Below are 20,666 nucleotides of genomic sequence, written 5' to 3' on the forward strand. Positions count from 1 at the left end.
GTAGACCAGGGATAACCTATGTGGTGACCTCCAGATGTTGTTAGAAAACAACACCCCTCATCCTTGCCCATTGGCCATCCTGCCTGAGCCTGATGAGAACTGGAAATCAGCATCTGGAAGGTACAACTTATAGGCTACCTGTGCTAGAGACATCAACATGGAGCTACTTGAACACATAGTCTGTCAATCTCCCATGGTCTGCTGATTTGTCTCCCCCTAGTTGTCAGTGGCACTCATCTATACTTGCGGCTGAATCTTAGTCTTTTCAATTTCATTTGGTACTTCCTCAGTTGACCATTGAGGTACTGTAAGGAAGAGGCATCAGTGGTGGTCCTTACCAAGGTACTGGGGCCACAGCATGCCCAAGGATGCCAGGTTCTAGAGAGACATGCCCTTTAGGTTTCCGTCTCTTTTCTATTCCATGATGAGCACTACCTTCAGAATCACTTGCAAAACCTTCACCATTAGCTGGTATGGATTCTCTATTTTCAGGTTGTGTCTACGCATGACACGGCTAGGTTCTTGAATTAGGAGCATTGCCAGCATATTAGATTCAGAAGAAATAAAAGATTTAGTCCATCTGCTTGTTTCATCTCTCCCTCGCAATCTCTTCTTTGTTATACTCTCGGTTTCACAGTCCATCAGGTTCCAGTGAGTTAAACCCAGATTCTTGCAGTGTGCCCTCTTGCCCTCTTCCACCTCTGAAAACAGCTTCCCTTAACTTGCAGCCTAAGGAAAAGCCGAGCAATTTGGTGTGAGAGACAATTACCTCTGCTGTTTGAAAAGTTCTCCCTAACCTTTTGTCACAAGTTGAGTAACCTCAGCCTTTCACCCACTGCTGCTTTCTGCGTTTGCTTCTGCCAGGGGACCTCATTAATTGTATTGAGCAATGCATGCTAACAGGCATTAATGCTTTCTCTTTCTTCCAGGAGCTTGTTTGCTAAACAGCAATTGAAATGTCTCTTTTAAGTATATTTAATGCCTATCAAAAGTGCCACATTGATTGTCTTGTGAGAGCTGTTAATTCACATGGGACCTGATTCCGTTAGTTCCTAGACTGGCAAAAGCTCTATGAAGTGAAGTGAATGGGTGGGTGGGTGCATGTGATTCTCAAGCAAATGGTTATTAGCCAATGTTACTTCTACCCAGAATAGACTTACCGATATTAATGCACATGATTAACTTAGTTCCATTAATTTTAATGGGTCTACTCTAAAAAGGACTAGCATTGGACACAATCCAAAGTCTCCAACTTGCTCACATGTTATGAAGTGAACAAGGACATGCCTACCCTATTACATATGGCAGGAGTTGATATCAAAGAACCATGTGACATCATATGGACTAGCAAAGTTATTGTGACATAACCTTTCATGGTCTGGAGTCCACAGGGGAATCTAGACCATGAAAGCTTGTGGTATAATAAAACTGTTAGAGCAGCATCCAAACAAATAAAATGCTAATTGGTCAGAGGAATAACTTCATGAGCAATATATTACAACCCTTATATTACAACCCTTATTATCACCCATCTGTCAATACCTCACAGGCCAATGGATGCCCTCTTCTGTGGAGGAAGGATGGGGAAAATATTTGTATCGTTACTATATTTCCTATGTATACATGCAGTGTTTGAAATTCCCATTATTCTAGATGCATTCTACAACATGGAATTTCATTAGAGCGAGCACTTTCTGAGCTCTGGGCACAGTGCTGTGCCTAAGATTTCTGAATAAACTGCAGAATGGAAGGAAAGGGGAACCTTTTACCACCTCCCCACTTCCAGCTATTCTCCGAAGACTGGAGAAGAGACCCTCTTAAGAATATTAGGGGGGTGGGCAGGGGAAGGACTAGACCATGTGAAAAACGAACATAATATTTCAGCTGCAGTTCATTCATTTTCAGCTTTGTATTCTTGTTATTAAATAAAGCTTGCCTAGACATTGTTGCACCCATTTAGCTCCTAGCTTTCCTATCTAAGTTTCTAACCCTGTATACATGTATCTATCATTGCAGTGTTTTCATTGACTTTTTCTCAAGATTATCAAGGCAGAGGTGAGGGAAGGACAGGCAGGAATAAAAAGGAGGGGACTCAAGTCTATAGTAAATATATTATTATTATTATTTATTTCATTTATTAGATGCATTCTCTCACTGCAGGCAACTCAAGGAGTCTTTACAAAAAATAGAACTAAATAAAACTGATACAATCATTAAAGCCAGGGTGGGGTTGAAAAGAGACCCCACCACCCCCCAAAATATAATACTCAACTGTTAAATCCTGTTTTAAGTAGACCTCTGTTGCAGAGCACAATTTCCTCTTGGATGTTGCATACCGGGGGTTGGTTGCCTGTTCTAAAATTCACCTCCATCACTGCAGTGTTTAATGAATCCAAAGAGACAAATCCCAACTTTAAATTTCACTACAGTCACAGCTGTAAAAACTTAAAGTCCCTTACTTGACACATTTCCATTGATCTCAGAGAAATTCTCAGGAGAAAATTGGTTCTGGATTAAGGCCCTGGAATTAAAATGAGCACTTGGTGGGTACTGAAGAGCTCTCTATGTGACAGACAGCTGGGAAAGTGGTCTACATATGCCAACACCCAAATCTCCCCCCCCCCCCATCAATAATTATTTCCAGGCTCTCTTCCTATGTGGATAGGTTGAGAAGCTGCAATTGGCATTCATCTGTCTCAAGAGACAACTGAATGTGCTTCCAGGGTGAAACAATGGAGAACTACAGTACCTGCTGTCACTGCAAGGACCAGTAACTCATAACTGCTGCCTCCCATGTTGTTTTTGCTGCATTTAGCAGTCCCAAAGTGACCTCCCTGGGGTGCAAGCCAGGGCAAAGTGTATGGAGGTCCTGGGTTGTCAAGAAGACAAGACCCCCTCTCGGTCTCACTGATGTGGTCCAAAGGAAAGCAGAGCAATGCATTTGCCACCAGCCTGGCTGCAGGAGTTGCTGGAAGGATTCCTACAAGACACTATTCAACCATCTTACAGAATCCACTCTGGATTTGTGCAGGGTTTACTCCTTCTCCTAAAGATGTCCTGCAAGACAGTGGGTACAGATTTTTCCCCTCTAGGTTTACTCCCAAAGCCTTTACATGAATGAGTATAGCTGCAAGGCAGTAGAGGTTTAGGTTCAGGATATTCCTTCTCCTAAGTGGGCTACCTTCCCAAGTTGATGAGTCTCATCTACCCCTCACATCCCTCTATGGCCCATGCAGAAACCGCCTTCTTGACCATTGGACCCACTATTAGTCTCATCTACTCAGTCTGCCAGGGCCTGTCTTTGCATGCAGGGCAAGCCCCTAACTCACCAAGGATTTGAGAACCCATCAGCTACCCTCACATGGTTTAGGCAGCCAGTCAAAGCCATTTCCCAGGGTGTGGTCACTGTCGCATGCTGTCAGCTCCCAGGAATCACAGCTCTCACCTGAAGCTGTAGTAGAGATAATAGAATTGAGTTACTGAAAAGCCATCTACTTCCTCTGCGACTAACCCAGTGCTTTATTATCTACTTAAGGCTTTTCCATGACATTATTGCTTTCTTCACTTATTTCTGTTTTACTTTATTGCTATTCATTAGATTTATATCCCACCCTTTTATCCAAGGAGCTCAAGGTCACATACACAACTCTCTCTCTCTCTCTCTCTCTCTCTCTCTCTCTCTCTCTCTCTCTCTCTCATCCTCCTAATGGCCTTGTGAGGTAGGCATAGGTTGAGAGACAGTGGATGGCCCAAGGTCAACTAATTAGCTTCATGGCAAAGTGGGGATTTGAACTCGCATCTCCCAGATCTCATTTGTAGGGTGGGCAGGGAAGCAACAACAACCCCAAACCTTTCAGTGCAATAGAAACTTATGGCTGCAATCTTTAACTCACCTACCTGGGAGTAAGCCCCACTGAATTCCATAGGACTTGCATCTAAGCGAAATGATCAGGGTTAGAACAGTACAGCCAAACCTTCTCACTGAAAGGCTACCTTACGTTTTAAAAAATCAGGCAAGGAAGGTTTATGTGAGGTGCATTCAAACATGCAACACCCCCTGTATCTGCCATCTAAAATGCTCTGCTAGAGAAAGACCCTTGACATTGATTGGATAAACAGGTCCTTCTTGTTGCTCCTGGCAAAGAAGAGTACAAGCTATCAGACTCTTAACTGTATCACCACCAGCAGATGTTGCTGTAATATTCTGAATGATCGAAAGGCATCAAATAAATAAAAGACCCTGGAGGATACATTCAAGATATTTTCTGGTATTTAATGAATGCATTTCCAGCAAAATGCTTTGTAACAGCATTAGGATTGTGACTGGGGTGGGGAAATGCCCACAGATGTTTATGCATACTAGAAAGATATCCATCCTATATATCAGGAATGGGCAACCTGTGGCCCTGCCGATGTTGCTTGAGGACAAAGCTCATCATCCAAGACTACAGGCCATGCTGGCTGCGGTTGAAGGGAGTTTGAGTCCCACAATATCTGGAGGGCTGCAAGTTGTCCACCCTCATTATATACTAATAAACTCATTTTCAAAATATGAGTCCTTATACAAACAAAATGGCACCACACATACAGGAGGTAAGGATCAGCAAGCCCAGGGTACCAAAAGTTCCAGAAAGGTACAGACCCAACAGCAATGCTGAAAAAAGTGAATCCCATGATAATAATAATAATAATAATAATAATAATAATAATAATAATAATAATAATAATAATAATTTATTACTTATACCCCCCCGGCTGGGTTTTCAACATCTGAGCGGCTTTCAACAGGAGATTAAAAATACATCAAAATATCAGTCATTAAAAAACTTCCCTAAACAGGGCTGCCTTCAGATGTCTTCTGAACATCAGATAGTTGTTTATCTCTTTGACATCTGGTGGGAGGGCATTCCACAGGGCAGGCGCCACTACCAAGAAGGCCCTCTGCCTGGTTCCCTGTAACTTGGCTTCTTACAGTGAGGCAACCACCAGAAGGCCCTTGGAGTTGGACCTCAGTGTCCGGGCTGAACAATGGAGGTGGAGACACTCCTTCAGGTATACTGGGCCGAGGCCATTTAGGGCTTTTAGGCCTAGGGATCATTAGGAAAGAAATCCAGAATGAAACTGCCAGTATCTTAATGCTGTTATACAAACTGATGGTGTCACACGCTTGGAGGACTGTGTAACAACAGTTCTGGTCAGCTCACATCAAAAAGGATATTGAGGCTGAAAGAGGAAAGCGCAAAATATGGTCTGAAGCTCAACATCAAAAAAACGAAGATCATGGCCACTGGTCCCATCACCTCCTGGCAAATAGAAGGGGAAGAAATGGAGGCAGTGAGAGATTTTACTTTCTTGGGCTCCATGATCACTGCAGATGGTGATAGAAGCCACAAAATTAAAAGACACCTGCTTCTTGGGAGAAAAGCAATGACAAACCTAGACAGCATCTTAAAAAGCAGAGACATCACCTTGCCAACGAAGGCCCGTATAGTAAAAGCTATGGTTTTCTCAGTAGTGATGTATGGAAGTGAAAGCTGGACCATAAAGAAGGCTGATTGCTGAAGAATTGCTGCTTTTGAGTTATGGTGCTGGAGGAGACTCTTGAGAGTCCCATGGACTGCAAGAAGATCAAACGTATCCATTCTTAAGGAAATCAGCCCTGAGTGTTCACTGGAAGGACAGATCATGAAGCTGAGGCTCCAGTACTCTGGCCACCTCATGAGAAGAGAAGACTCCCTGGAAAAGACCCTGATGCTGGGAAAGATTGAGGGCAGAAGGAGAAGGGGACGACAGAGGACGAGATGGTTGGATAGTGTCTTCGAAGCTACCAGCATGAGTTTGACCAAACTGCGGGTGGCAGTGGAAGACAGAAGTGCCTGGCGTGCTCTGGTCCATGGGGTCATGAAGAGTCGGACACGACTAAATGACTAAACAACAACAACAACAGGAAAGGGTGACAAAAATGATCAAGGCGATGGAATGAATCCTGTTGGAGGAACGATGACAGCGTTTGAGACTTTACCATTTCGAGAAAAGGCAAGTAAGATAAATGTATAAAAAATGTGCATGGTATGGAGAAAGAGGACAGAGAAAAGTTTTTCTCCCTCTCTTATAACACTTGAACTCAGGAACATCCAATGAAGCTAAATGATGGGAGATTCAAGAAAGACCAAAAATAGGACTACTTCTCCACCCTGAGCTTAGTTAAACTACGGAAATTGCTCTCCCAAGAGGTATTGATTGCCACCAACTTGGATGACTTTAAAAGAGCGTTAGACAAAATCATGGTGGATAACGCTATCAATGGCTGTTAGCTAGGAGCCAGCAATCAGGGCTGAATAATAAGACAGCAATCCTAACCCCAATTACAAGGGATAAATCCCCACTGATTTCAATGAGACTTGCTTTTGAGTAGATAGGGTTAGGATTGCAGCCTTCGAAAGAATCAACGGACAAGCAAGGTAATGGAGCAAGCCAGACACTAGGCTCAAAGGATACTGGCATTCTTGAAATTCAAGCAATGCTTAACTGTTAGAAGACGCCTTCTCATCATCATCAACCTTTTATTCGACCGTCAGTCAGAAAAAAGTACATTTGTCAATACACAGTTAAAACATCCAGGAAGATTTTAGAACTTAGCCAACACACCTTCTCATAATCCTTCATGTCTAGCTGAGTCAATTAGCTCTGAGACTTGGGGTTCTAAAGCTTCTAGCTTGGGCTGCTATAGTTCCTACTGCCCTCTTGAAACAGCCTGAAATAAGATAGGGAGAAAAGAGGATTATGAAAGAAGGCAAAAGATGACCAGTGGTATGACCATTGCAATTCACCCCAAAGCGATTATGTATTTTTACATTCTTTTTCAAATAAAATATCACAAAGTCCAGTGTCACCAGGAATTTGCAACTAATTAATACATATCGTACCATTCGGTTCATCTGGCAAGATGCCAGATGCCACCTAGTGCTTTGAATTCAGGCATGTCCTATCAAATTTAATATTCTATTATCATTAAGTTTCATGGATGAAAGTCTATATAGAATGGCTTCAGCTATTATTTGTTTGTTTGTTTGTTTGTTTGTTTATATTTTGCTTGTTGCTTTATCTTGCCCAAAGCAGCCCAAAGCGACTTACAACCACCATAGTAGATCACCATAAGGCAATGGAAATCCTGCACTCCTTGTCCCAGGTGACCAATAAGCGTAGTGCATGGGTAGGCAAACTAAGGCCCGGGGGCCGGATCCAGCCAAATCGCCTTATAAAACCAGCCCACGGACTGTCCGGAAAGCAGCATGTTTTTACATGAGTAGAATGTGTCCTTTTATTTAAAATGTATCTCTGGGTTAATTGTGGGGCCTGCCTGGTGTTTTTATATGAGTAGAATGTGTGCTTTTATTATAGATGCATCTCTGGGTTATTTGTGGGGCATAGGAATTCGTTCATCAGCCCCCCCCCCAAAAAAAAATATAGTCCGGCCCCCCACAAGGTCTGAGGGACAGTAGACCGGCCCCCCGCTGAAAAAGTTTGCTGACTCCTGTGGCAAGAAGAGAGAAGTGGGATTTGCCAGTTGTTGATGGACTGGTGCTAGAGCAGGGCATTGTAGCCCTTCACAAAGCATACTTGGCAAGCAGCTGCTTTGGGGGGGTAATATGGTGCAGCATTAGTAGCTGTGCTGCCTGCTTTAGAAGTCTGCTTGATTCTAATACATACTAACTGCACAGTTGTAAACAAACAAAAGCTAAAATAGCATAAGTCTCCAGTGTGCTCTCTCATCCACATTCCACTGGCACTGCTCCAAGATTTCTCACTGCTCAGGGAAGCAGTGAGAAATCTTGAATAGATGCAGTTGTTTACTCTCATGTCAAACAAGAATTTTCACAAGTTGGCAGTTGTGTCATAACTGCAGACCCCCCCCCCCCAAAGTACCCAATCATTACCGTAGCAGCTTGCCAGAAGTAGCCAACTCCATCAGCACAGAGAACAGTCATGGATGACACCTGGAGGGCACCGTGTTGCCTATCGCTGAGCCAGGCAGTGCATACTCCCCACATCCAACTCGCTTCAAGCAACTCTTTTTCTTATATTGTAAGCATTGCTTTTATTCTAGCTCTGTGTCAATAAAAATACACAGGGTGTATTCATTGTCTATTTAAAATATTTGTATACCATTTTTTTCAGGTGAACTTCATGAAGCACTTTGCTTAAGAATATTAAAACTGTAAGTAGGAATGTGTGGTGTAGTGGTTAGAGTGTCAGACCAGGACCTGGAAGATCAGGGTTTGAATCCCCACTTGGCGGCAAACCTCACTGGGTGACCTTGACTCAATCAATACCTCTCAGCCTAATCTAGTTCACAGGATTGTTGTGAGGATAAAATGGAGAGGAATAGAGCCATGTGTGCCACATTGAGCTCTTGGAAGAAAGGTGGGGTATAAATGCTAATGCTAATAGTAGTAGTAGTAGTAGTAGTAATAATAATAATAATAATAATAATAATAATAATAATAATAATAATATGATTATATAGCAAGGACAAATCTGCCCCGCCCCCAGATCAAGTAAAACAATAGAAATACTTAACTAACTGACCAATCATGTCAGTTCTGCCCCCCCCCCAAAAAAAAAATCCTGGCTACGCCCATGATAGTAGTCAAACCTAACAAATGCATATTCTTGCTATTTAGCAGGAGAAAGGGCTAACACCGCAGAGCTGTATTACTCACTGGCAGAGACTTCTCTCTCCCTAACCCCAGCTGCGGGGAGGGAGGAAGACACTTTGTGCATGTTCAGAGGCACTGTGTTCCGACTTCACAACTTTTGAAGAAGTGATTTTTAAAAGGGGGCCTCCTCATCAGTGAATCGAAGAGCTGGCCTCGCTTCACCCTCTTCCCTCAATGGCTTTGCTCCCTTCCAAACCCAGCGCTTTGGAAGAAACTTCCCAACCAACCACCTACCCGAGAAAGGCATTTTCAAGCAAGACGCTCTAGCTGAAGCGAACAGTGAGCCTGCTCAGCTCAGCCTCCCCTCCTGCGCTGGGATAGGTGTCCCAGACGGGCTTCCTCAGCTGGTGGAAGAGGAGCGAGTGAAGCGAACAGGCAGCTCGACTATGTGAATGTAGATGAGTTTTTCATCTCCTCGGTCCTCGCCCTCCCTTTCTCTCTCCCCCCCCCCAACCAACAAAGCACGTGACTTCGCACCGGCGCTCTGCGAGAGGGAGAAACGATGCGATTGCGAAACGCACACACACACACAAGGAAGGAGGCTGCGATCAAGTGCGACGCCTTTTCTCTCGCTCCATCGTTCCCTCCTAACATCCTTATTCTCTCTGGATGTATGTCTCGCTTCTTTCTTGCTGCACGAGCCGGGCTGGCCTTGTGAGGAGGGCTGCTTGGAAAGCCTGGATCCCGCGCGCGCGCCCGCCCGCTTGGCCGTGTCCTTTACTGTCTGTGCGACCCCCCCCCCTCCATCTCCATCCCTATCCCCTGCCCCCATCGCGAGAGCCTCCCTGCAACCTCCCTTCCAGAGCCGCGAAGAAGGGTTGCCCGCAAAGCCGCCGCCAGAGAGTAGATAGGAAGGTGACTTGAGTCCTACCAGCTGCTGCTTGCAAGAGGAGGAAGCGGAGAGCGCCGTGGTGCTGAAAGGACAGCTCCTTCTTCAGCATCGCCTTGGCTCTAGACATCCGCCGGTCTCTCTCCTCCTTGCCTCTTTCTAATCAAGGGTAGGGGAGAAAGAGGGTAGGGCGGGGGACTTGCCCAGACCTCCCTCCCTCCCTCAGCTCTCCCCCCACCTTCTGCAGGCAGGTTCTTCTGCCTTAGATGCTGCTGCAGCTCCGAGGGCACCGGCGACCATGCCTTGATGCCCGCCACCCTCCCCAGCGGTGTCCATGGCGGTGGCAAGGAAAATAAAAACTTTGTTGACTGTGAATATTTTGGTCTTTGTGGGGATCATCCTCTTCTCGGTCTACTGCAGGATCCAGGATCGTTCCCAGGAGTTGGTGCAGATTGTCAGGAGCGCCGACCGGCGGATGAGGAGCCGGAATACCAAGGTGGGAGCCCTCCTGGACAGGGAGTCCATCCTGCAGCGGTTGGACCACCTGGAGGAAGTTGTGTACAACCAGCTCAATGGTAAGCCGGCAGGAGGATGAGCACAAGTGCCTGGGGGTGGTGGGAGGATTCATACAGGGCTTTGGGGGTGGGTTTAAAAGTACAGCCTGATACTCAGCTAGCTCTCTGTGTGTGTTTGTGTGTGTTTTTACCATGCAATGGTTAGACCACGTGGAGTTTTCTAAGGCTTGGACAAATCACATGGTGCCCCTGTTGAACAGGTCAGTGGAATACCCAGAAGCCTCACAGGTACAGGAGGTGTGTTTAAGATAGAGGAGTTGCTGGAAAAGGGGACAATATAGGATATTTTGATTCAAGCATCTTCTGAGTACTGCCTCTTGAATGTAAAGGTAGGGTAACTCTGGGGCTCTGCTCAGGCAGCTAGGGTAACTCTGGGGCTCTGCTCAGGCAGCTAGGGTAACTCTGGGGCTATAGAACTTGAGCACGAAGTGGGCATATATCACATACTCATAGTTTAGGATCCTTTGTTCTTCTTTATACCTAATAGCAGCCAGGATTTATTGCATTTATTGAAGGGTCTAACAATGTAGATAGATAATGGTCAATAATTTTACAATCTCTGTAAATTTCAAGTAGATCTGCACTTTGTGTAGGCCAATGGTGAGACAAGTGGATTTCTTTATTTTCATAAAAACTGCTTGTTTGCTTGATTATTTTTTTTAACCACTTCAAACAAACCTCAGAGAATCATAGAATTGTGGAGTTGGAAGGGACCCCAATGGTCATCTAGTCCAACCTTCTGCAATGCAGGAATCACTGCAAAAGAATCCCAGACAGATGATGGCCATCCAACCTCTATTTATGGACTCTCCTTCATTGGAGGTTTTTAACTTTCTGAAACAGCCTGTTTCACTGTGGAGCAGCTCTTGCTTTCAGAAAGTTATTTTTAATGTTTAGTTGGAATCTCCTTTCTCGTAATTTCAAAGCAGTTCAGATCAAAGTGGTTTACAAAAAGTCTGTGTTCAAGACTCACTTGTGCCACATAATCATAGTTTGCTACTGCAGTATATGAACTTCTATTCCTCATCTGTAAAAATGGGATTGTGTGTTCCCACCTGCATGCATATCACTTGAATTCTCATCACATGTTTATGCAACACTTAGGACTGGTTCAGACATGCATCACTTCATCTCACCATGTTCAGGAAGTGAACTATAAGCTGACTGTGGGAGTGACAGCCATGGTAGTACCAAAAATTATGGTGGGCAGTGTAAGGCATGATGGGGAACATGGAGAACCTCCAGATGTCGGTAGGCTACAACTTCCATAACCCCTGACAATTGAGCATGCTAATGGGGGCTGACGGCAGTTGGAGTTCTGCAACATCTGGAAGGTCACTTGTTCTTCAACCCTAATGCAAGGAATGAATGATGCCATGGACCCAGCCCACAGCCCATTGGGAAAGAGAGGCTTCACTCTCCCAGTTATGGGGATGCGCTCCCATGGAACTGGAAGGTGCAGTATCACAAAGAGTTGTAGTCTAGTTGTTGCCATAACATGTGGGTGGCCTCACATCACCAGAGAGCTAAGAAGCCCCATATGGTTGGTTGACTCTAAGGGTGCATGTAATAGTAGGGATGTGGTTGATTAAGGAGAAATCTTAGGGGGCTCTGTTTGGGGTACAGAAGCAGACCCAAGAGGGAGGCAGGGGAGGATCCCAGTCTGGTTCAAGCCGCTATCCTCAGTCCAAGGCACACTTTGAAGATCTTGGTGGTTGCTATCCTAACTGCATACTGACTTCACTGGGCAGTGTGATACAAATGTTCTATCTGTGGCTATTGACCTGTGCTGACTCATTCATTTAATCTAATTATGTATTGGTTCCACAAGATGTGAAGAAATACCAGTCATGAAAGGCTCACAGATGATGGTGTAAACCATCTCTCTTGTAATCAAAGCCAACATGAAAGTTCTGGCTATGCTGTTTGATCTCTGATGTCCAGTGATGGCTCACCTCTTGATAGAAGTCACCTCTTGATACTGGAGTCACTTATTGTGATGAACATCAGCAGGCATGAGCCAGCCATGCTGACCTCTCTATTGGCACTGCAAACACAGTACACATTGTAAAGCACTTTGCAAGATTAAAAATGTGATAGAAAATATAGTTGCAGTAAAAGATTGCATTGTTATGTTGAAGGTGGATGTTTAACATCCTTTGTACTCTTCTTTGAGCGCCATTTCTGTATCACTTCTGCTACCACTGTTCCTAGTCCTCATGAAGGGCAGAGACCAATTTTATTTTATGAAAGCATACAACAGCTTTTTATTAATCCTACTTGCTGTCCCCAATTTTGAGGTGTTTTTTTTTAAAAAAAGATCTCATTAGATGTACAGATGAGAACATGTTTATTTGTGGGTTTGAAACAAGATGACTAATAAAACCTGTTTATGTTACACCCCATCTTCCCTGTGCCTGATGCGTCACAAGTGCATTCTGATTTTACAGATATTCATAAGCAGCTAAATATGTACCCCTAAGGGAGTTACAGCATACAGTAATGAAATTTTGCAACAATTTGGGAGGAAGGAATGTGTTAGATGTAATGTTGTGCCTCAACTCATGTTTAGCGACCAATAAAGCTACATAGATAAGATTAAGGGCACACTTGTCATATGCAGAAAGTTGATTTCCAGTGCAATACTAAATGGAGCTGGGCAGGGTATGTGTTTCAAAGATCACCCATCTCTTCAAGAATCCTGCATGCTTATGGTGGGTGGCAGACTTACCACATTTTCCCTACATGGGGGTACTCTTCCCCCACCCTTAGTTTCAATGGGGAGAAACTGAGTTGCAGCAGATGCAGGCTGGCATAGAGGGAAAGCCTGATCCAGGGACTCGTCAATGAATGAAGTGCGCTCTCATTCTTCTGTGGGCCTAATACCAGCTACCACTAGTGAAACAGCCACCAGTGTTAGCACTATGCCTGTGGAACTTAATAACAGACATGCACTACCCCTGGTGAAGCTCTTCTTCACTGGAAGAGATGCACCTCTGCTCAGACCTTAATCCCTCCAGCTGGTGGATCTATGGGATAGGATTTCTCTGGCCAACAGGTGTCATTTCAGCTTTCAAAAGCAGTGAAAGTGAAATGGTTAAAATCAATGGTTATATTTTTGATGTTTTTGCATAATGCAGTGCTTTGCTTGCTGGTATATTTCACAGTGAAGTTGCACTGTGACGCCTTTGCATGAGGAGACTGTGCAACAAAGTTTGTTGAAACTTCGGTGATTTTTTAAAGACATGGATCAGGCCCTCCAGTGTGTGAAGAGGGTACTCATGGAATGATCCATTACTGCTGGTGGTTTCTCTTTTTCTAAGACCCAAAATGAGAACTTCGCAAATAATATTTGGAGGAGGAAGATGTCCACTCTCTAGGTCAAGATGTAGAATATGGATGGGAATTCTGCAGCCCTCTAGATGTTGCTGGACTGATTTGTCCCAGCCTGCTTGGTCAATGATCAGCGATGAATGCCTGAAGGGCCACAGGTCCCCCAGCCCTGATGTAGAACATCTAAGTGAAATATTTGTCCATGCTTATGTGCTCAGAGCACTAAGACACGTGGATTTCAATATCTGTAACTATAAATGTGTGGATGAAGAAGGAAGGACTCATATTAGGTATTAGATAGGCAACCTATGAGATGCTAACTGGGGATTCAGGTTGTGTGTGCACCAACACACTGCTTTGGTAAAAGACGGGAACTGCTATTGCACCGGACTGCTTACATGAAACAACCAGGGTAGGTCAGGTGGCACTCCTTAAGCCCATCATTGGGTTAGTATTGCTAATAAGGATACTTGGCTCTTGCTGCCCATGAGTTATCTTTGCTTTCCTTTGCTTGCTTCCCACTCAACAAGAACCTGGGACGCGGGTGGCGCTGTGGGTAAAAGCCTCAGCGCCTAAGGGCTTGCCGATCGAAAGGTCGGCGGTTTGAATCCCCGCGGCGGGGTGCGCTCCTGCAGCTCGGTCCCAGCGCCTGCCAACCTAGCAGTTCGAAAGCACCCCCGGGTGCAAGTAGATAAATAGGGACCGCTTACCAGAGGGAAGGTAAACGGCGTTCCGTGTGCTGCGCTGGCTCGCCAGATGCAGCTTTGTCACGCTGGCCACGTGACCCGGAAGTGTCTCTGGACAGCGCTGGCCCCCGGCCTCTTGAGTGAGATGGGCGCACAACCCCAGAGTCTGTCAAGACTGGCCCGTACGGGCAGGGGTACCTTTACCTTTACCTTTACTCAACAAGAACCAGTTGTAACAAGAGGGCAAATGTGGAGGACCCCTTTAAGAAGAACCATTGACCATAGCACCTTATCTAGCTCCTCATACCCTAATTTGCAGCAGCTGGAGGAAAATATTCAGATGTATGCAAGGATCTCTGTGCACCTACTCCCACACTTAACATATCTTTACCATGCCTTTCATGGAATAATGCCATTAAAAGCTACCTCAAAGGTAATCTAATCCAACACCATGCCAATACAGGAAATCCATGGCTGTAGCATCCCAATTAAAATGTTCGCAGCTGGTTCCATGAGAGAGAGAGAGGGAGAGAAAGAGAGAGACTGTAATAATGATGCAGGACAATAACTACACACAGAGACCATTCTCCATCTGTGCAGAAACACACATATACACATACACATACACATACACACACACACCCCTGAGTAAGATGGGAGCCCAAGATGAAACATCCCAGCTCCAGTGACAAAGAGTCAAGGGAACAATTGATGAGAGGGAAAGTACCACCTAATTAATTAATTAATTAATTAAAGCATCAGTTTAAACTGTGAGGAGACCATAATTAAGGGCATTGTATGCTGGAAGCTAAATCCTGTAAAAACTCAGAGATTAATCCTAGAGGTATTAAGCCTGTAGAAACTTCGTTTCCAGCAGGGAATCTTGATGAGCTACAATAAACCTAGATAAAATCCCAATTTTTATAGAGAGGGTAAAAAAAGAAAAGAAAAAGAAACCCACTGTCATGCAGTGCAGACGCAGCTAATGGGAGATTCAGATTAGAATTAAAAAGGTAGACTTCAGCTTTTGTGCGAAGCTCAGTATAGCCTTCAGTTTCAGCTTTCAGTTTACTATAAAACCTAGCTTCAGGTTTGTTTGTTTTTTAAAGCCAGAGGGTTAAACTCTACCCATTGTCTACTCCTGTGAAAAACAATTCCTATTCCCAGGAAGGTAAATTGCCCCAAACCCACCTTCCTTTCAAGTTTCTGCTCACTGGGATGTAGCCAGGACTATAATTTTGGAACAACCTAGGGATTCTACTGCTTTTGAATTATTGTGCTGGAGAAGACTCTTGAGAGTCCCATGGACTGCAAGAAGATCAAACGCATCCATTCTTAAGGAAATCAGCCCTGAGTGCTCACTGGAAGGACAGATCATGAAGCTGAGGCTCCAGTACTTTGGCCACCTCATGAGAAGAGAAGACTCCCTGGAGAAGACACTGATGCTGGGAAAGAAGAAGGAGAAGGGGGCGACAGAGGACGAGATGGTTGGATAGTGTTTTCGAGGTTACCAGCATGAGTTTGACCAAACTGCGGGAGGTAGTGGAGGACAGAGGTGCCTGGCGTGCTCTGGTCCATGGGGTCACGAAGAGTCAGACACGACTAAACGACTAAACAACAACAACAACCTAGGGATTCTACCCCATGAGCAAGAGGGGAGTCCCAGATGATGTAGTGTCTCAGCCCGTGATAGAGCTTCAAAAGAACAAGCAAGTTAAGCAGGCAACCGAGACCAGCTGCAATACGAGAAGTTCAAGGTGGGCAACTCTGCTCCTCTCCTTAGTAACCTAACACATCTCAGTTTTCCAGGTAAACTAACTCACTACCCTATAAAAACAAATATGCAGGTAGTAAGCCAGCAGGGTTGCGAGGACTGTTCACTATATTTTACAGAACGTCACATGTATAACTATCTGCTTGCTGGACAAAGGTTATGAGTGTGTAATCAATAAATGTCTGATCTGCAGGGAGCAAGTTCATTCCCTTGAGGCCAAGGTAGCTGACCTGGAGAAGCATAGAGAGTCATAAAGGTTATTTGACAAGGACCTCAGAGATGTGATAGCTGCCTCTCAATCCCAGGATGAGAGTTCCCTAGCTGCCATGGATGCCTCATGGAAGGAAAGCATCAATCTGAGGAAGAGGGAAATGATCTCTTAGAAGGCATCCATTGCCTCTTTCAGGATGAAGAGCCATCCTTTCCTGAGGGTGCTCCTCTGGTGGGTGGAAAGATCTTAGCATGTGGATGATGGAAGCATTAGGGACTTAGATAGCAGGGTGTGTGATGGGCAGGCAGACCACATGGTGATTTGTTTGCCTGATGTAAAAGTTGTGAACATCAAATGTCATCTACATAGCCTGGCAAATAATGCTGGGGAGTTCTTTAAAACATGTCGAGTGTTTTCAGATCAGATGGCTTATCAGTTTTTTAATTTATTCAAAAGGACCTAGGTCTTTGTTTATTGCCTGAAACATTGCAAATCAAGGGCCAAATGTCTAAGTTAAGGGGGAAGTCTCTGCCCAGTTCCAAAAACAAAGATGGTGCCAGGCATGCTGCATGGTTGGAGACGGCAGGCCATTTCACCAGCAGGGGGCCAGCACCAAAAAGGCCCGTTCTTAGACTCCCTTCCCATAATGTTAGTTCAGGCACAGGAATCTGCCCTTTGCATTGCACTGGGAAATGAATCTAGCTTCTGTGCTATCTTCTTTTCCTCCATTAGCACATATTTTGACTTGTCATTCAAAAATCCAACTTCATTCCTAGCTGGTCTCCTGCTACTAATGCATTTAAAAGTTTTGTTTTGTTGTTGGCCTTTTTGTTTTTAGCAAACAAAACACTTTTTTATTTTCCAAGCATTATTGTATGCTTGGATTTCTTTTGCCAAAGTTAGTGTTCCTTTTTATTCTCATTTAGACAAAGAATAAGCTTTATTGCCTAAAATAGCTTCCGTGACTCTGCATGTTAGCCATGCAGGCATCCTTTTCACCCTGGTAGTACCTTTTCTGATCTTCTAGCTAAACTTCTTTTTTAACTACCAGGCATATTGGAGAGACTTGACCCTTTCACTTTGCCTTTCCATTTCCTTTTTGCCAAACTCCTCATTTTGGTGAGTTTCTGCTTTTGAAGTAAAACGTGCCAGTGCTGGATTTTCTGAGCAACTGTCCATTTGCATACGTATATGTTGAATTTGATAGCTCTAAAGTTACTGATTCCAATCAGCTGAACAACACTTTCATCTTGCACCAGGATCTGGGTGCATTATAGCCATCTGGAAGGGGGCAGTATTGTGCAACAGTGCAGCAAAACTGGGGCCAGCATCAACACCCCTAGATTATTTTTGGTATGAAAGTTACAGGATCTCAGAAGGGGGCCATGGGATATGCATCAATTGGAAACAAAGCAATATGCCCATCCTTATCCTTTTACATGTGCAATCAGTATATTTATAATCTTTTTTTATTGATTTTTCATAGAGATGTGTACAAGCCAACACATAACAATGCAAACAATAATGGAACCATGCATGGAGCATAGTATAAAGCACAAGTTAAAAAAATGCAGTTACATCTAACAAAGTTTCAAAGGTGTCTATATAGACCAGCCGCAGTGAGGAGTGAGTCATAGATGAAGTGCTTATATGACTCTCCCTTTTTATGCAATAAAATAATAGGAACTAGCCTGCATCAAAACTGTGTGATTTGACTTCACCCCAGACTACATGACTATATCTATATCTAACCAAACATTCAGATAAAGCAATGTTCCATACATTAGTAGACTCTACTTCCTGCAAAGGTGCAAAGCGTAGTCAAAGAGGGACTGTATACAACAGGGGTCAGCAAACTTTTTCAGCAGGGGGCTGGTCCACTGTCCCTCAGACCTTGTGGGGGGGCTGGACTATATTTTTTTTTTGGGGGGGGAGAACAAATTCCTATGCCCCACAAATAACCCAGAGATGCATTTTAAATAAAAGAACACATTCTACTCATGTAAAAACATGCTGATTCCCGGACCGTTCGTGGGCCAGATTTAGAAGGTGATTGGGCCACATCTGCCCCCTGGGCCTTAGATTGCCTACCCATGGTGTACAACCATCCCAATTACCCTCATGAGCACAAATCATCATGAATGCACTAAAAAGCACAATAACAAATTGCCATCTGGACCTGTCAATTAATCAGGCCACCAACCTCATACAACACACAAGAAAAGAGGTGGTGGTGGAGGGAGACTGTGGAGGAGGGAGATCAGTTATTCAAGGCCAGAACCAAGTGGTGAACTACAATTCATATCCAGTTCAGTCCAGGCTCATCTTCCCTTGGTGGCATTCTTGCTTGAATAGCAGCTGGCGACTCTTGTTCTGTTGGCCAAGGAATAGGGTCAGAGTGTGTGCCTCCCAAACTTGCTTCTGTGGCTGAAGGGCTACTGGTAGGTGGAGCTCATTGTTCTTTCAGGTATGAAAACCGAATTCCATTCATCTGCTGCTTCTTTGGCGCATGAATGGGTTCTGGTGGGTCTCCTCCTGGCCCTGATGTTCTTTCTGGAAGGCAAGGAGAGCAGTCTCTCCGAGTGTTGTGTCCTCAGGTCTGTAGCTCATGGATAAAAAAGAGCAGAAGAGAATTCTCCGCTCCCTCTGTCTGAGCTGTTATAATGCCTAAACAATAGTTTCCATTGATTGATTCCTTCATTCCCTATGCTCACAGAGCATTTGTGTTTCTAACAGCTGCTGGAGGGGGAGGTGGGAGGAGTCACATGAATGTGGCTTTGTCTTGTATAAGCGGGTTCATATAAATCCGCTATTCTTTAAGTTTTGGAAATCCAGCCTTTGTCAAACGCAGAAACATTTTCTTGCTCCAGTTCATCAACTTGGCATTTCCTTGGCTTTGTTAAACAGTGGGGAAGTTGTGGCCCTCCAGATGTTGCTGAACTCCAGTTGGGGCTGATGGAAGTCAGGGTCCATGAAACATTTGGAGGGCCACAAACTTCCCCATCCCTGCTTTAGTAAAAAGTTGGTGCTGTCCTTTTGTTTATATGATTTATAAATGCCCTTTGTACAAGTGACAGGGTGGTTTAAAACAAAGCATGGAATAATAGAATCATAGAATTGTAGAGTTGAAAGGGACACCGAGGGTCATCTAGTCCAACCCCCTGCAATGCAGGAATCTCAGTTTACCACTTTACTGAAATCAAGATACAGTATATCCACAGCATTCCTCCGATCCACCAAACTTGTAACCTCCATCAAATGAAGAAATGAGATTTTTCTGGCATGACTTGTTTTTGAGATACTAGTGCTGGGTCTTAGTAAACATCCTTTTCTAAGTCCTCACAGACCACTGAATTACCTGTTCTAGGACCTTTCCTGATATCAACATCAAGCTTTCCTGTCAGTAGTTACCTGTGACTTCTTTTCCTTCTTTTTGAAGGTGGGAACAACATTTGTCTGCCTCCAGTCCATAGGGACCTCAAATGATCTCCAATTGTTCTCAAAGATTATAGACAGAGGCTCTGAGATTACACCTGCAAGCTCCTTTAGTACCTTTGAGTGCAGCTGCTCTTCAGGCCCTGGAGATTTGGATTCATTTAAAGTAGCTAGCTGTTCCTATCTTTTTGTATCTTGGGCTTCAGCTCCCTCCTTGCATCATTTATTCTGTTATTACCAGGTCGGGCACTGCTAGACAGAAAAACAAAGATTGAATAGAATAAAAACAACAACAACAACGATTGCCAATAGCAGAATCACTCAGGACACTCCTTCCTGACACCTGTCTCCCTAAAATGTGTCTCAACCAACCGTCTAGAATTATAGAGAAGTGAAGCCAGACCCACTGCAATAGAGGTGTGTCAAGGCAGAAGTTGGGTGCAGGTCAGAAGTAACTCACAAGGTGTCAATGAAATGAACAGAAGAGCTCAGGCCTAGTGAGCACAGCAACTCTTCCTAGTAGGTCCTGCCTCCCCCCATGAGGCATTTGTTAGGACTGAAGGCTCCCACTTTCCCACCACTTTCTGGTCTCCTCCCCAGGGTCCTTCCCAAGTAGGGTTGCCATATGTCCAGGAATTCCTGAACATGTCCTTTTCAGGGAGATGATAGCTAGCTAGCTAGACAGACAGACAGACAGACAGATACTGTATTTTTCTGTGTACAAGACTAGTTTTTTTCCCTTTAAAAAATGTCAAAAATTAGGGGGCATCTTATACATGGATACATCTCCCCCCATTTTCTTAAATTTGAGTCCCCCAAAATAGGGGGCATCTTATGCATGGGGATATCTTATAGATGGAAAAATATGGTGTGTGGGTGTGGGTGGGTGTAGTGTGGGTGGGTGTGGTTCAGGCTCTGGCTCTGGCATACCCTCCAACATTTCTCTGATGAAAATAGGGATGCCCTATTCCATAATGATATTTTTACTGTTTACACCCCACACATCTTACTGGGTTGCCCCAGCCACTCTAGGCAGCTTCCAACATATATAAAAACATAATAAATCATTAAACATTTAAAAAAACTTCCCTATAACAGCATTG

General features: G+C 44.3%; 1 protein-coding gene across 1 annotated transcript in view; it reads left to right on the forward strand.

Moving 5' to 3' along the window:
- The first annotated feature begins 9,177 nt into the window (after positions 1-9,177).
- The window catches only part of GALNT9 (polypeptide N-acetylgalactosaminyltransferase 9), a 197,562-nt gene continuing 186,073 nt past the window's right edge, over positions 9,178-20,666 (forward strand). Inside the window, exon 1 of the mRNA XM_028710651.2 lies at positions 9,178-10,124. Coding sequence (XP_028566484.1) covers positions 9,884-10,124 — 241 coding nt within the window. The 5' untranslated portion in view covers positions 9,178-9,883. The remainder of the gene's footprint in view (positions 10,125-20,666) is intronic.

This window comes from Podarcis muralis, chromosome 16, assembly GCF_964188315.1.
Source record: "Podarcis muralis chromosome 16, rPodMur119.hap1.1, whole genome shotgun sequence".
Classification (NCBI taxonomy): domain Eukaryota; kingdom Metazoa; phylum Chordata; class Lepidosauria; order Squamata; family Lacertidae; genus Podarcis; species Podarcis muralis.